At 43.5% G+C, this 13,810-nt stretch overlaps 1 protein-coding gene across 2 annotated transcripts in view; it reads left to right on the top strand.

The window, feature by feature from the left end:
- Positions 1-13,810, top strand: part of drosha (drosha ribonuclease III) — a 159,217-nt gene that overhangs the window by 52,542 nt on the left and 92,865 nt on the right. For both annotated transcript variants that reach the window (XM_041184702.1, XM_041184701.1), the window contains exons 15-16: positions 3,797-3,896; positions 9,361-9,468. In XM_041184702.1, the coding sequence (XP_041040636.1) occupies positions 3,797-3,896; positions 9,361-9,468 (208 nt within the window). The remainder of the gene's footprint in view (positions 1-3,796; positions 3,897-9,360; positions 9,469-13,810) is intronic.

Here is a 13,810-nt window from a genome sequence, read left to right as displayed (position 1 = left end):
TCCACAGGAGTCCACCCGTGGCCTCACCAAAACCCTATATAATTATAGCAAAACTTACTTATTCTTATATAGCAACACCACCCCCCCCTCCCCCCCACCCCTGCCAACCCACCATGCAATAAAGACTAACTTTGTGATGCATAAATGCCAGTATGGACTGGATGGGCAGAATAGTCTGCTTCTGTCGTATATCCTATGTGTTCACGCTTAAGTGCAGGGGTGTGCAATATATTTAAAAGTTGGGCCGATTCTTTAGGTTTCGATATGGAATTGTTTAGCACAGTGAAACACAAGTGGATTTAGGTGTTGACTTGTTTGCGTATTGTTACTTGCCTAATATATACACAGGCCTGAGCACTGAAATAAGATCAAATTCATGTATCCACAGAGTGCTCTCTAATTACTGCTGGATATGTCCTACAAAGTAAACTCATGTTAAATTCCCTGCAGGTTTTTTTTCTTCAGGGGTTGCCTTTAAAGACTGGCAAATTCTTTTCTCCTCCAGATCTGGTTCAATTCTAGTGGCGTAATATTACTGTGAATGCATCCCTGCTAGGTCCACTCTGCTATCAAGGAAGTGGCTACACGTGTCTCAGTGGTGCTCTGTGGAACTTGCGAGCAGGCTGACTAAGAACACTGTTGTATGTGAAAACGACAACTTGAAGTTGGAGGAGTTAAGTTAGAGCTTTAGAAATGACTTGAAACTTTGCTGTGAAAGACGTAACATGTAAGGTACAAACAAGGGAGGAAATTCCGAAAGGCTATTCCTTGTTGATAGAACAGCTACTGACAAATTTTAAATAAAATTACTCAGCCGGCAATTGAGGTCGATGCCTGCCTTTTAGTTTATAGTTGCTCATTTTTAACCTTGCTTGAAGCTGAGCGCTCTCATTGTTTTGCTGGAAGAAAAGTGTGCGTGTCCAAAGTGCGTAAGTGTGACTTTGTTTTTAAATGTGAGCTTCGGTGTTTTTATTAAAATTTCCCTGAACGTTTCTGAGACTTTATTTCGCTTTGTGAAGGTGAAGGATTTCATAGGTGGTGTCAAAGCAATTGTCCATATCGAGTACCCAGTGTTTCCATCAAGTAGTTTCTAGGTCAGAGAATCGTACGCAGAGAAATCTATTCTGTAGTTTCGCTTCATTAACACAGCAGCAGGAGATCTCCTATGGAGCCTTTGATTTATGTCAGTGGAGCTTTTCTGTTGAGTATTTTGTACAAGTCATTCTGTAAGTAATATTAAAAAGTGCGCTTCTGATATGTATCCATTTCCTCTGCCAAGTGCTTCCAATGAAATTATTGCTAGAATGTTGCAAATTGTTTTCTTCCCCCACCCCAACGGGTTTGGATATGCTTTAATTTGATGTCTTTACTAGTTTACAGCCATGCTATTGGCAAAGGGTGTAAGCAAATGGAGTTTCAACCCCCCTGATAGCAGTGCTTGCATTCTGTGTTATGCAATGAAATTTAAATTACTCATTTATAATAGTTCCATGTCTGCAAAATATTTAATAACTTACTGTATAAATATTGAAAATTAAATTCAGTAATATTAAAGGAACAGTCTTGATGTTTAAAAATTCAACTCCATAAGTGAAAATGGGCTGCGCAATTGTCGCAGGATAAGTATGTGTTATTCCTGTGTCAATCCTGTGATATTTCAGGATATGTTTCCATTACCCACAGGCTGTGATTATCCACAAGAATATCTTTATGGCCAATTTATAATACCGTAAATTTATGGAGAGTGGAAGATGGGAGGCTGTCGAGCAGTATATTGGAGTGGTCAGGTCTAGATGAAACAAAGGCAGGGCTGAGCGTTTCAGCAGTCAATGAGCTGAGGTAGAGGCAGAGCAGGCAAATGTTCCTTTTCCCTCGTGCTTAGCTTGCCCTTAGATCCTTCTGTTCTGTTTGCCTCAACTACTCTCTGTGGCAGTGAGTTCCACATCCCCAACATTCACCAGATAAGATAAAAGCAAAATACTGCGAATGCTGGAAATCTGAAACAAAAACAAAAATAGCTGGAAAAGCTCAGCAGGTCTGACAGCGTCTGCGGAGAGGAACACAGTTGACGTTTCGAGTCCGTATGACTCTTCATCAGAACTAAGGAAATAGTGAAATGTGGTGAAATATAAGCTGGTAGAGGGGGGTGGGACAGGTAGAGCTGGATAGAGGGCCAGTGATAGGTGGAGGCAAAGAAGAGATTGCCAAAGATGTCATAGACAAAAGGGCAAAGGGATGTTGACGGTGGTGATATTATCTAAGGAATGTGCTAATGGGGACATTAAGGGTAGAAAGCAGGATGAGCAAGGTACAGATAACCCTAGTGGGGGTGGGGTGGGGGGGAAGGGATCGAAATGGGCTAAAAGGTGGAGATAAAACAATGGATGGAAATAAATTTAAAAATAATGGAAATAGGTGGGAAAAGAAAAATATATTTAAAAAAATTATAAATTATTGGTAAAAGGGGGATCGGAAAGGGGGTGGGGATGGAGGAGAGAGTTCAAGATCTGAAATTGTTGAACTCGATGTTAAGTCCGGAAAGCTGTAAAGTGCCTAGTCGGAAGATGAGGTGCTGTTCCTCCAGTTTGCGTTGAGCTTCACTGGAACAATGCAGCAGGCCAAGGGCGGACATGTGGGCATGAGAGCAGGGTGGAGTGTTGAAATGGCCAGCGACAGGGAGGTTCTGTTGAAGAGTCATACGGACTCGAAACGTTAACTGTGTTCCTCTCCGCAGATGCTGTCAGACCTGCTGAGTTTTTCCAGCTATTTTTATTATTCTCCAGATAAGGATTTTTCTTCCGAATTCCACATTTGATTTGGCCCCTGGTTTTGTTTTTCCCCACAAGTGGAAACATTCCCTCTGCATCCGTTCAATCAAAGCCTTTCATTATTTTAAAGACCTCTATTAGGTCACCACTCAACTTCCTGCTTTCGCGAGAAAGGAGACCCCAACTGTTCACCCTCTCCTGATGGGTATAACCTTTATTTATCTTCTTGGTAGAAGTCCCTTTGTAGACCGTTGCTTGGGCCACGTGTAGACCACATTTTCCGGAATTTTGCTTGTCAGTTGCGGGCTGTGTTCAGGGCAGCTCCGTTTTGCAGAAGGACCTCAAACAGATGTGGAGGGTCCCCTCTTCGCAAAGGACCAAACGCCTGGTTCAAGCCTGGGCCCTAAACGCCGCTTTTTCTGACTTTACCAGACTGGCGTGCGACGCATGCCCTGCACATAGTCAGCGTGCGCTGAGTACTCGATATGGACAAGTGCTTTGACACCACCTATGAAATCCTTCACCTTCACAAGGAGAAATAAACTCAACAGAAACGTTCAGGGAAATTTTAATAAGAACACCGAAGCTCACATTTAAAAGCAAAGTCACACTTACGCACTTCGGACACGCACACTTTTCTTCCAGCAAAACAATGAGAGCACTCAGCTTCAAGCAAGTTTAAAAATGAGCAACTCTAAACTAAAAGGCAGGCATTGACCTCAGTTGCCGGCTGAGTCATTTTATTTAAAATTTGTCAGTAGCTGTTATATCAACAAGGAATAGCCTTTCGGAATTTCCTCCCTTGTTTGTACGTTACATGTTAATGCCATCTTGAATTTTCAGACGCCTGCTTTGTGCCTGTAAAAAGAAATGTGAGCAGCGTCAGCAGATTTCTAGGCTGGTGTGTCTGATGTGAACCAAATGCTAGCCGCAAGGCATTGTTTTATTGACTCAAATTGAAGTTGGTGGTGTTGTTGGAGGGAAGAAGATTTGTATGATTGATATTATGCTGATACTTCTCTTTCAAGGTATCAGAAACTGTGGAAGAGTTATGTCAAACTGCGTCATCTACTAGCAAACAGCCCAAAGGTCAAACAAGCGGACAAGCAGAAATTAGCTCAGCGCGAGGTAAGCTATCGTGTACTCCGATTCTTCTGACACTGGTTACGTTTTCATTTAACACTAGATTTCTTGAAAAGCCTTTGGAATTATGTAGAGGATAAACGGTGCGTGTTAGGAATGCAATTAGGAGAGGATACTTTCAAGAAGATTCCATCGTGTGATCAAAGGGCAGAGTTCAGGAAGGATGTGAAGGTGTTAGAGAGGGTACAGAAGAGATTCACAAGAATGGTCTCAGGGATGAGGATCAGTAAGGGGCACGTGAGGAGACAGGTGGCTATGCTGGAGTGAGATGGAGTCTGAGTGAGTAGCGGATTAGGTTCACCTGTTAAGTTCTGGTAAGCCCTTTTCAGGTTTTAGCTATAGATTCAGAATCAAGATCTGACATAGTACTAACCTTCAAGTAAGTTAGGCCAGCTTGTTAAACTGAGAACTGCCTGCAGTGGTTCAGTTGGTTCAGGTGGTATTAATGACTGTAGCAGGAAGCTAAACTAGCCAGTGACACATCAGAGGGTCTATAAAAGAGACAGGCGTAGAGTTACTCCTTTTCCCTCAGAGACCCTCCCCACACTCAAGTTCGTGACACCAGATTCACAAATGTATGGCTTGAACATAATGACCAGCACAACAAGTTTCCTCTTATAATTCACAATTGCTTTATTGAATCATTCACAATCCCGCAGTGCAAAACCCCAGAATTTAAAACAACCTGTTCCCAGTACCTGACACGTAGTCCCCACGACTCGGGCTTAAACTTACAACAGCACAGGCAAAACACCACGTCTTGTCCTGAAACCTTAAGAAAAAACCCTCAGGCCAGTATCACCCAAGAATGGCTGAAACAAGTTACAAGGTACTGGCAAAACACACCAAGTTTTCACCCCAAACCTTCACAAAACCCTCAGACCAATATCACCACGATTTGGCTGAAATGTACAATCTCCAACATGGCTGGTCTGTCCGTTTTAGAATGTAGGCCTGAGTCAAGGTGACCAGCCCTGACCCTCCTTCCAGCTGCAGCCCAGATACTCAGAACTGCTCTTTTTTTTTTAATAATTTAACTGAGACATGTCAAAACATATTTCCTGTAGTTCCAGTGTCCGTTTAGTTGATTCCACGCAAACTCCAGACAAATATCATCAGCTCCTGCTGGTTGAAACAATACAGGGTTTTCCATGGAAGATGTATCCAGGCAAATATTATCACTTCTCATTGTATGAACAATTCTCCTGCTGTTTGAGGTGACACTAACAGCACCTGGCTCCAAAGTTAATGAGAGTTTGAATGACCCTACTTCATTAGCTGATCGTACAAGGATGAGGGGACACATTTAAAACTTTGGGCAGGGAAATGTGAGGAGAATCTTTTTATACATAGTGAATGGTACTGGCCTGCAACTTTCCTATGAGGTTGGTAGAAACAGAGGATTTCGAAAAGACGTAAGATGGACACTTGAGGGAAATAAACTCCCACGGCTATAAGGTTAGAGTGGGGAAATGGGACTGACTGGATTGCTGTACAGAGAGCCAGCACAGACTTGATGGGTCGAATAGCTTCGTTCTGTGCTGTGATGACTCTAAGGAGGTACTGGGAAAAGTGATCAAAAATGTTACCAACAAGCGGTTTTAGGCTGAATCCGAAAGGAGGAGGAAGTGTTTCAATGAGGGATTCTCGACAGCTGAACACGGCCACTAGTGATGGGGCAGAAAGAGAGAGGTGTGTGTTATGGGCCAGAGCCTGACGAGAGGTGTCTGGGTTTGGGGTTGTTTACAAGGGGGGCGTGTTTTGGTGGGCAGGGGGTGAGTAGCGGTGGTGTGGTGTTTGTACAGCTGTTGGCATCTACAGAGATGGGGGCTGAGTCTACGGTGGGATTTGGTGCGTGTTAGAGTTTGAGCAACAGAGTTTGGATGAAGGTTGGAAGATCTACATTAACTCAGTGGGTGAATTTTAACCTCCCCCGCCCCACCCCAAAAATGGTTGGTTTGTGGTTGGTTGCAGTGCTAAAGCTTTAAAAATCTCGAACCCACCTCCACCCAACCCACTATCCGATTATAAATTCAAACATTGCAAAGCCAGAAGGTGGGACAAGAGGGAGGACAGCTAATCTCTTCCCTGTGGGAGGTTGGCTATTTAAATATTATAATGAGGCTGGTGACATCGCATTCAAGCCTGGCTGGACAGGATTCCCAGGAATTGGGAAAGCCGGCAGCTGAGGGGAGGTGAAGACAGCTTTGAGGAGATGGTGAGTGCCTTCTTAGCACTGCTTTTGGGCCAAGAGGAGCAGGACTGCTGCCCCCCACCCCCCCAACAACAACCTTATTCTCTTGCTTTAGATCAAACCCCTTCCACCTCTGGGGGGTAGGGTGAGGATCGCAGCCAACAAAAATACACTCGCTATGTTATTAAAACCTTGAAATATATGGTGAAACCTGGATATCTTGTCCAAAAATCCCTACACCCACGCAACTCACCCCTCTCTCAGGATCAGGACCATTGTCTTTGGATTATGTTGTCAAAGGTCAGCATGTAGGTGAAGAGAAAAGATGGGCCCAGGATAAATAATCATGGCATCGTGGGGTGGAAAGAGAAACCATTACTGGAGATATTCTGACTACAGTTGGATAGGTAAGAATGGAATCAGCCCTACTGATGAGACGGACAGCAGAGGAGAGGCATTGATGGTGCAATTGACCATGTCAAAGGCTATACTGAGGTTGAGGAAAGATATTGTGTCACATTCATAGAGGATGTAATTTATGAGGTTGGTTGGGGTCATTCCATTATTTTGGAGGGATGAAATCTGATTGCGCTTTGCAGGGAAGATGGGTAAAGATATGGGAGACAACAACCTGTTCACAGACATAGGAACCGAGTGTCTTTTTTTGAGGGGGTAAGAGTGATGGCAGTTTTGAAAGGGAGGGGAATGGCACCTACAATGCGGGAGCCATTACAATATCAGCTAGCATGGAGCTGAAAAATGGGGGGGTTGGGGGTGGGGGGGGGATGGGGGCAGGGAGTTGGATAATCAGCCACTTGGTGCAAGTAGTGTCAATGGATGGGGGAGAAACTAGAGAGTGATTCAGGGTCAGGCCAGAGGTTTGCCCTGATGGGCAGGTGGAGAAGCAACAAAGGCAGCTGAACAGATGGTCTCAATTCTAATGCCAAAGAAGCCCGTGAGTTCTACTGCTTGTTGCTTTGCTGTCATCTCCAACAAATGATATGAGAGCGGGAAGGGGTGGGCTGGTTTGGGGAGATGCTCGTGAACGATAAAAGATGGGGATATCTTGGTTCTGCAGTGATTTTGGCAGAGCTGAGTGAGCTTTTTCACACTATCGATTAAGTACTCCAAAGGGTATGATTACATGGAGTGTAGGGAATAAGGCATTACTTTAATGTGGTCTAGGCAGAGCTAGCGATGGATGGCGGAACTAACTGTGCAACGGATACATTCAGATTGTGCAGCCTGGGCTGGGGGGTGTTGGGGGTTGGGGGGGGCGGTGTTGGGGGTTGGGGGGGGGAAGGGGGTGGGGTATGAACAAAACAAAAACAGAATTACCTGGAAAAACCCAGCAGGTCTGGCAGCATCGGCGGACAAGAACAAAGTTGACGTTTCGAGTCCTCGTTTTTGTTTTGGATTTCCAGCATCCGCAGTTTTTTTGTTTTTGTCTCTGGTAGGGGGATGAAGATTGAGGTTAGATGTAGGGGAATAAAAAAGAGAAAAAACATTTTTTTTTTGCTGGGTAGCAGACAGTAAGGCAGACATGGCAGAGTAATTAAATAGAAGGAAAATTCTATATTTATGATGAAGGGAAGATGAATGGCTCGTCAGTTGGGAATTTGAAAGTTTGATTATAAATGGTGTTGGGGAGAATGCTTTTCACCAACAACGGACTCCGAATGAAATGGAGTTTGGAGGGAGGAGGTGGATCTAAGTGTTGAGGGATATGAGGTTTGGCCTTGTCAATGATTGAGACACGGTAATAGTTAATATATTAACCCTTTGTGCATTATGGAAATATGTCTGGTCCTAATCAATGACCCTGTGTTCATTTAATTCTACTTTGTCGCACTCGCCCTCAGAAAGCAATGGGAAATCTGTCATGAAAATGATAAACTTCATTAGAAAGGAAATGATAAGCAGGCTGTTAACAAGAGAATAAAAGGGATCCCTCTGCGTTTTTATGTTTGAACTTATAATTGCATTTGTTGGAGATGACAGCAAAGCAATTGCATCTAATTGCACGCGCAAAATAATGCTCACATCCCAAACACCAATGCTGGACACAGGGGAGTTCGGAAAGTATGAATCAAATGATTTTTCATACAGGTTTATTTCGGGAGCATGTCACTTTAGATCTGTTAGTCTTGTAATTCAACCATACTGAGAGAGCTTCAGCTACTGCTAGGATTATTTATAAAGTGAATCATTAACCTTACAAGGGGAAAAAAAGCTGGTTTAGGAGTCTATGCTTTATGATGCTGCTGAAATGCAATTTTGCTTTGTCTGGCATTTTCCATCCGTCATTAGTTTAGTGCTGTGGCTGCCTCAGCACTTGAGTGTATTTAACTAGCTGAACGAATTTCTGCTTAGGCCCTTTGAAGTCTCATACAGTTTATTGCCTCGGCTGTTTATGAGGACCAAGATTGGGTCATTTTGAGCTGAGGAGAATGGAGAGTGGTGCAGCCAGAGACTTCCTTCCACCTCTAACATCGAGCATTTTTTTGAAGATTCCCAGCTCTGCGTTCTTATTACAGCCTCAGCTGTACAGCACTGGCGGGGTGGGAGGGGGAGGGGGCAGAGGGCACTGTTTACAAAGTGTTCTGTGACCGGTAATTACCATCGACATGTGCAAAGTGTATCCTCCTTTTGCACCGAGCGTCCTCTTGCCATAACGACAACAGCTTGCATTTATGTAGCACCTTTAACATAGTGAAGTGTCCCAAGGCGCTTCACAGGAGTGTGTTTTATCAAACAAAATTTGCCAATGAACCACCTAAGGAGATAGGGCAGATGACCAAAAGCTTGGCCAAAGAGGCAGGTGTTAACCTGTGCCTAATAAGGAGGAGAGGAGGGATTGGAGGGTCAGTGAGGTTTAAGGGAGATCATTCTCAAGCTCAGGGTGTTGGCCGCTGAAGGCATGACTGCAAATGGTGGAGCGATTGAAGTTGGCAATGTGCAAGAGGCCTGAATGGGAGAAGCGCAGATATTTTGGACTGCTGGAGGGGATCACAGAGACGGGGAGGGGGGTGAGACCAAGGATTTGAGAACAAGGATGACCATTTTACAATCAATGAGCTCCTCAACCGTGACCCAATGTAGGTGAACCCAGGGTTAATGAGTGAACCACACGTGATACAAGTTAGTGTGAGTGCAGGTCCTAAAAATGTTCGAGGTATATTATTTTGAGGAGTGTTAGCATTGATACATCCCATTATGGCGTACCAAAGAATCCCATATTTGCATTAATTTCAGGAAGCTCTGCAGAAGATCCGGCAGAAGAATACAATGCGACGTGAGGTGACAGTGGAATTGAGCAGCCAAGGTTTCTGGAAGACTGGTGTGCGCTCAGATGTCTGTCAGGTAGGTGTTGACCCATTTGTATCAAATGGATTGGGCCACTTGGTAGCCTGAAGGGTAGTGTACTCCCTTCACACAGTTATCTGAAAATCCATCTCAATTTAAATAATGAAGAGCCCAATGAGAAAGCTTCAAAAATTTCAACAAATTATAGTAAGTGAATAGGCCATTCAGCCCCTCAAGCCTGTTCTGCTTTTCTTTTGGATCATGGGTGATTTAGCCTTCAGTTCCATTGACTCACCTTTGCTCCGTATCCCTTGACACCATTACTGAACAGAAATCTATTGATCTTAGTCTTAAAATTTTCCGTTGATTCTCAGCCTTTTGAGACGGTGGGCTCCAACTTCCCCCTACCTTTCATGTGTGAGACACGCTTCCTGATTTCACTTCCGGCTCTGACTTTAACATGGTGCGTTGATCTGGATTCCCCCACACCAGTTTCTCTGTATTGATCCAGTTGAATCCCTTTACTAGTTTATAGATCTTTATTAGATAAACCCTTTGTCTTCTAAATGTAAGAGACTATAAACCAGGTCTGTGCAGCCTCTCTTCACGGTGATGAAATTATTTAATCCCTTATATTTTGCTGTTGAAGCTACACCATATCCTCTCCAAGGTCATTGTGTTTTTCCTGAGGTTTTGGTGCTCCAGATGAGGTCTGATTGAGGTTCCGCACAGCTGCACCTCCTCACTCTTGTATTTAAATCCTTCTTAGATAAAGGCCAATATTCCATTCACCTTTTTTGACAATCTTTTGTGCCTGTGCACCAGCTTCTAGTGATCTGCGTACAAAAAAACCTAAATCCCTTTGTTCCTCTACAACAACTCTGTTTTGCCATTAACAAAATATTCCGGTTTGTCTTTCTGACTGCACCTCACACTTCTCTCCATCTGCCAGAATTTTGCATTAATCACTTTGTCCATCTATGTTGCTTTGTAACTTCCCTGTTCCCACCTACGCAACTCCTTAATTGGGTGTCATCTGTAAGTCTGTCAAGTGATTAAGCGTTAATCCTCAGGCACCCGGCTCAGACCCTGGACACTCTCTTGTGTATGATCCTTAAATTCGATGGGCTCTTGTGTACCCTCCTCAGAATCACAGAACTGTTACAGCATAGAAGGAGGCCATTTGGCCCTTCGTGCTCATGCTGGCTCTCCGAATGTCACCTAGTGGCCTTCCTCCACCTTCTCTCCATAACCCAGCACATTCTTCCTCGTCATACACGCTCAATAGAAGAATTGTCAATGCTTGCCGTACACAAAGAGGCCTTATACTTATCATTATAATGCTGGCGATCTTAATTTGACAGCTCTGCTCTCTCACCATGACCATGTATCCTTTCTCTGCTTCAAATACTTTTCCATTTTTCCCTTTAAAACACAAAATGGTTTATGCCTCAGCTACTCACTGTGGCGAAGCTGTTCTTGTACCACAAACTCTTTGCATAAAGAAATGTCTCCTAACCTCTTCCTCATATCCCTAGTGCCAATTTTCAATTGATTGCTGCTTGTCAATGACTCTTTAACTTGGGGAAATAGTCATTCCAATTCATCCAATCTTTTCACAAAACCTTCACTAAATATGCTCACTCTTCTCTGTTCTAGTACCTCAGCGTTCTGCTGAATTGGAAATCTTATTCTATCCATAGAACTGGGGGCATGAACAATGGAAGACCTTACTCTGGTACAGCGAAGAATGCTCAGAATTCAGGTGTTATTACAGCCCAACAGCATAGCAGTCGTGGTAATTGTTAACGTTATGTTAATTGTATTGTTAAGGTTAAAGATAAATGTGGAGGGTATTGATTGATTAAATATCTTGAGTATAAAGGGGGACTGCTGGGACACTGAATTGGTAGATAGGAAGCAGACATTCCTCTTGCTGCATTCTGTAAGTAAACAAACTATCAAGACAAGGAATTGCATCTTGTTTCATACTTCACCACCTGGCTTGGGACCCATTTATTAGCAATCTTCCTCAGGCCAGGTCCTCTGCTCATTTCTCCAAGCCTCATGATCATATGCTTTCCTCTTCAGTTGCTCACTGGAGTCTCCCATTTTCAATTGTGGACAAAGCAGCCCACTTGATTGGCACCTCATTCACAAACATTCATTCCCTCCATCACCGACTCACAATGGCAGCAGTGTCTGCCTTCTACAAGATGCACTGCAGGAATTCACCCCAAGGCTCCTTAGACAGCACCTTTCAAACCCACGACCACCTAGAAGGACAAGGGCAGCAACGACATAGGAACACCACCACCTGGAAGTTCCCATCCAAGCCACTCACCATCCTGACTTGCAAATATATCTCTGTTCCTTCACTGTCGCTGGGTCAAAATCCTGGAACTCCCTTCCTAACAGCACTGTGGGTGTACCTACACCACATGGACTGGAGCAGTTCAAGGAGGCAGCTCACCACCACCTCCTCAAGAACAATTGGGGATGGGCAATAAATGCTGGCCCAGCCAGCGACACCCACATCCCGTGATTGAATATAAAAAAAAAATTGCTGGTTGCCTTATATCATCATTCTTGTTCTCCCTCTTGATCTACATCCCTCTAACCTTCCTTCAATCATCTCCTTCAGCAACTTCTCATGCCTTGGAGCACGGCCAATCCAACCTTGCTGTCCTTTGTCTGTGATCTTCACTAACGATCTTTCCCCCTCCCAAGAACTTCTTCATTGCTCTCGTATTCTCTCCATCTGACCCGCTCCATCTTTCTCCAGGACAACATTTGAGTACTTTCTGGTCTTTGGATGTCTGCTTTTCTCAAGGTCCACATTTCAGCCCTATAATCAGAAACTCAAACAACATGAACATTTGTCAAAACTTTGTACTTAATGCTGGGTGTCTAATTGTAAAAGTGTTCCGTTCTTTTGCACTGATTTTAGTGAATACAAAGAAAACTCAGAAATAAGTCTTTGAAGATTGCTCGATGTTTTTTTCCCTCACCTGGGAATAGTGGTTTTGCAGAATAACCTTCCACTGTATCAATTTAAATCTCTCGATAATGAGCTGAATTAAGCCTGGTTAGGGAGGAGTTTGAAGGTTATAAGGATAAGTATGCACAGACGTTATTATATAAAGACTTAACGTTAATGAGGTATTGATAAAAACTACTTGGAACTGTCTAAATTACAATGTGAAGTTAAACATCTACTTTCGCTTCAGCAAAATTAGTCAGAAGTCAATCAATATAATTTTATTGAAGTAATGTTGCACAGGAAGGTGTGCATCTTTTAAATGGTTTGATCAAAGGTTTCCTATTATGACATCTACAAAAGCTGAGTGCTAGTAATTACTGTGCCAACACATGCAATTTGTGCTGGGTTTTCAGTTCATTATTGCTGATGGATTCCGGATTTGTGGGTGTAATGATTTTCAAGAGCCATAGCTAATTCTGTACTCCCTAGCCTGAGAGCTAATTATGGTTCTTGATCTATCAAGATCATCCTGGATGAAGTCAGCTAACAGCACACAGCATGAGCTGACTGCGGAACCTTCAATGACTTGTTTTCTCCATGTGGGGGTTTTCACCCACAGAGCTAATTGGAGGAAGCAATTTTTTTAATATATATTCATTCACAGGATGTGGGCTTCGCTGGCTGGGCCAGCATTTATTGCCCATCCCTAGTTGCCCTTGAGAAGGTGGTGTGGTGAACCGCCTTCTTGAATCTTTGCAGTCCATGTGCTGTAGGTACACCTTTATTCACCTTGTCCCATTCTCCTCCATATGTCCCCTCTTGCCTTTGACTCTTACTAGAGTACAGTAACAGCACATTGTCAGGAATTGAACCTGGGGCTTTTGCTCGTCTTCATTTTTTTTTGCTGGACAAGGGTATAAAATGATATGGAGCCAATGTGGGTTAGAATCAAATTAGCCATGATTATATCGAACCAAGCTTGAGGGGCTGAATGGCCTCCTTCTGTTCCTGTATTGCAGCCACACTACTTCCAGTTAATCCACTAAATAATCAAGGAGGCTTTCATAGAAATTATGTTTTATTTAAGGCTAAGAAAGTTCTTGAGTTGGGTGAAGCCTTGCATCTGTTAAGGGTTCTGCAATAACTCTGGAGCTAAGTCAACAGATATTTGACGTGGGTAAAGGCAAAATATTGCAGATGCTGGCAATCTGAAACAAAAACAAAAAATGTTGGGAAAACTCAGCAGGTCTGACAGCATCTGTGGAGAGAAAGACCGAGTCTAAGAGTACAGATGCTGTCAGACCTGCTGAGTTTTTCCAGCAATTTTTTGTTTTGGTTTTAGGTATTTGAGGTGGCCTGATGCTACCAATGGTTCAGAACTCCGGGCTCCAGTTTGGAGACTATTGCTTGGATTGG

The sequence above is a fragment of the Carcharodon carcharias genome, chromosome 3 (genome assembly GCF_017639515.1).
Source record: "Carcharodon carcharias isolate sCarCar2 chromosome 3, sCarCar2.pri, whole genome shotgun sequence".
NCBI classification, from domain to species: domain Eukaryota; kingdom Metazoa; phylum Chordata; class Chondrichthyes; order Lamniformes; family Lamnidae; genus Carcharodon; species Carcharodon carcharias.
Note: the sequence above shows the minus strand (reverse complement) of the source record. Positions and strands in the feature narration are given on the sequence as shown.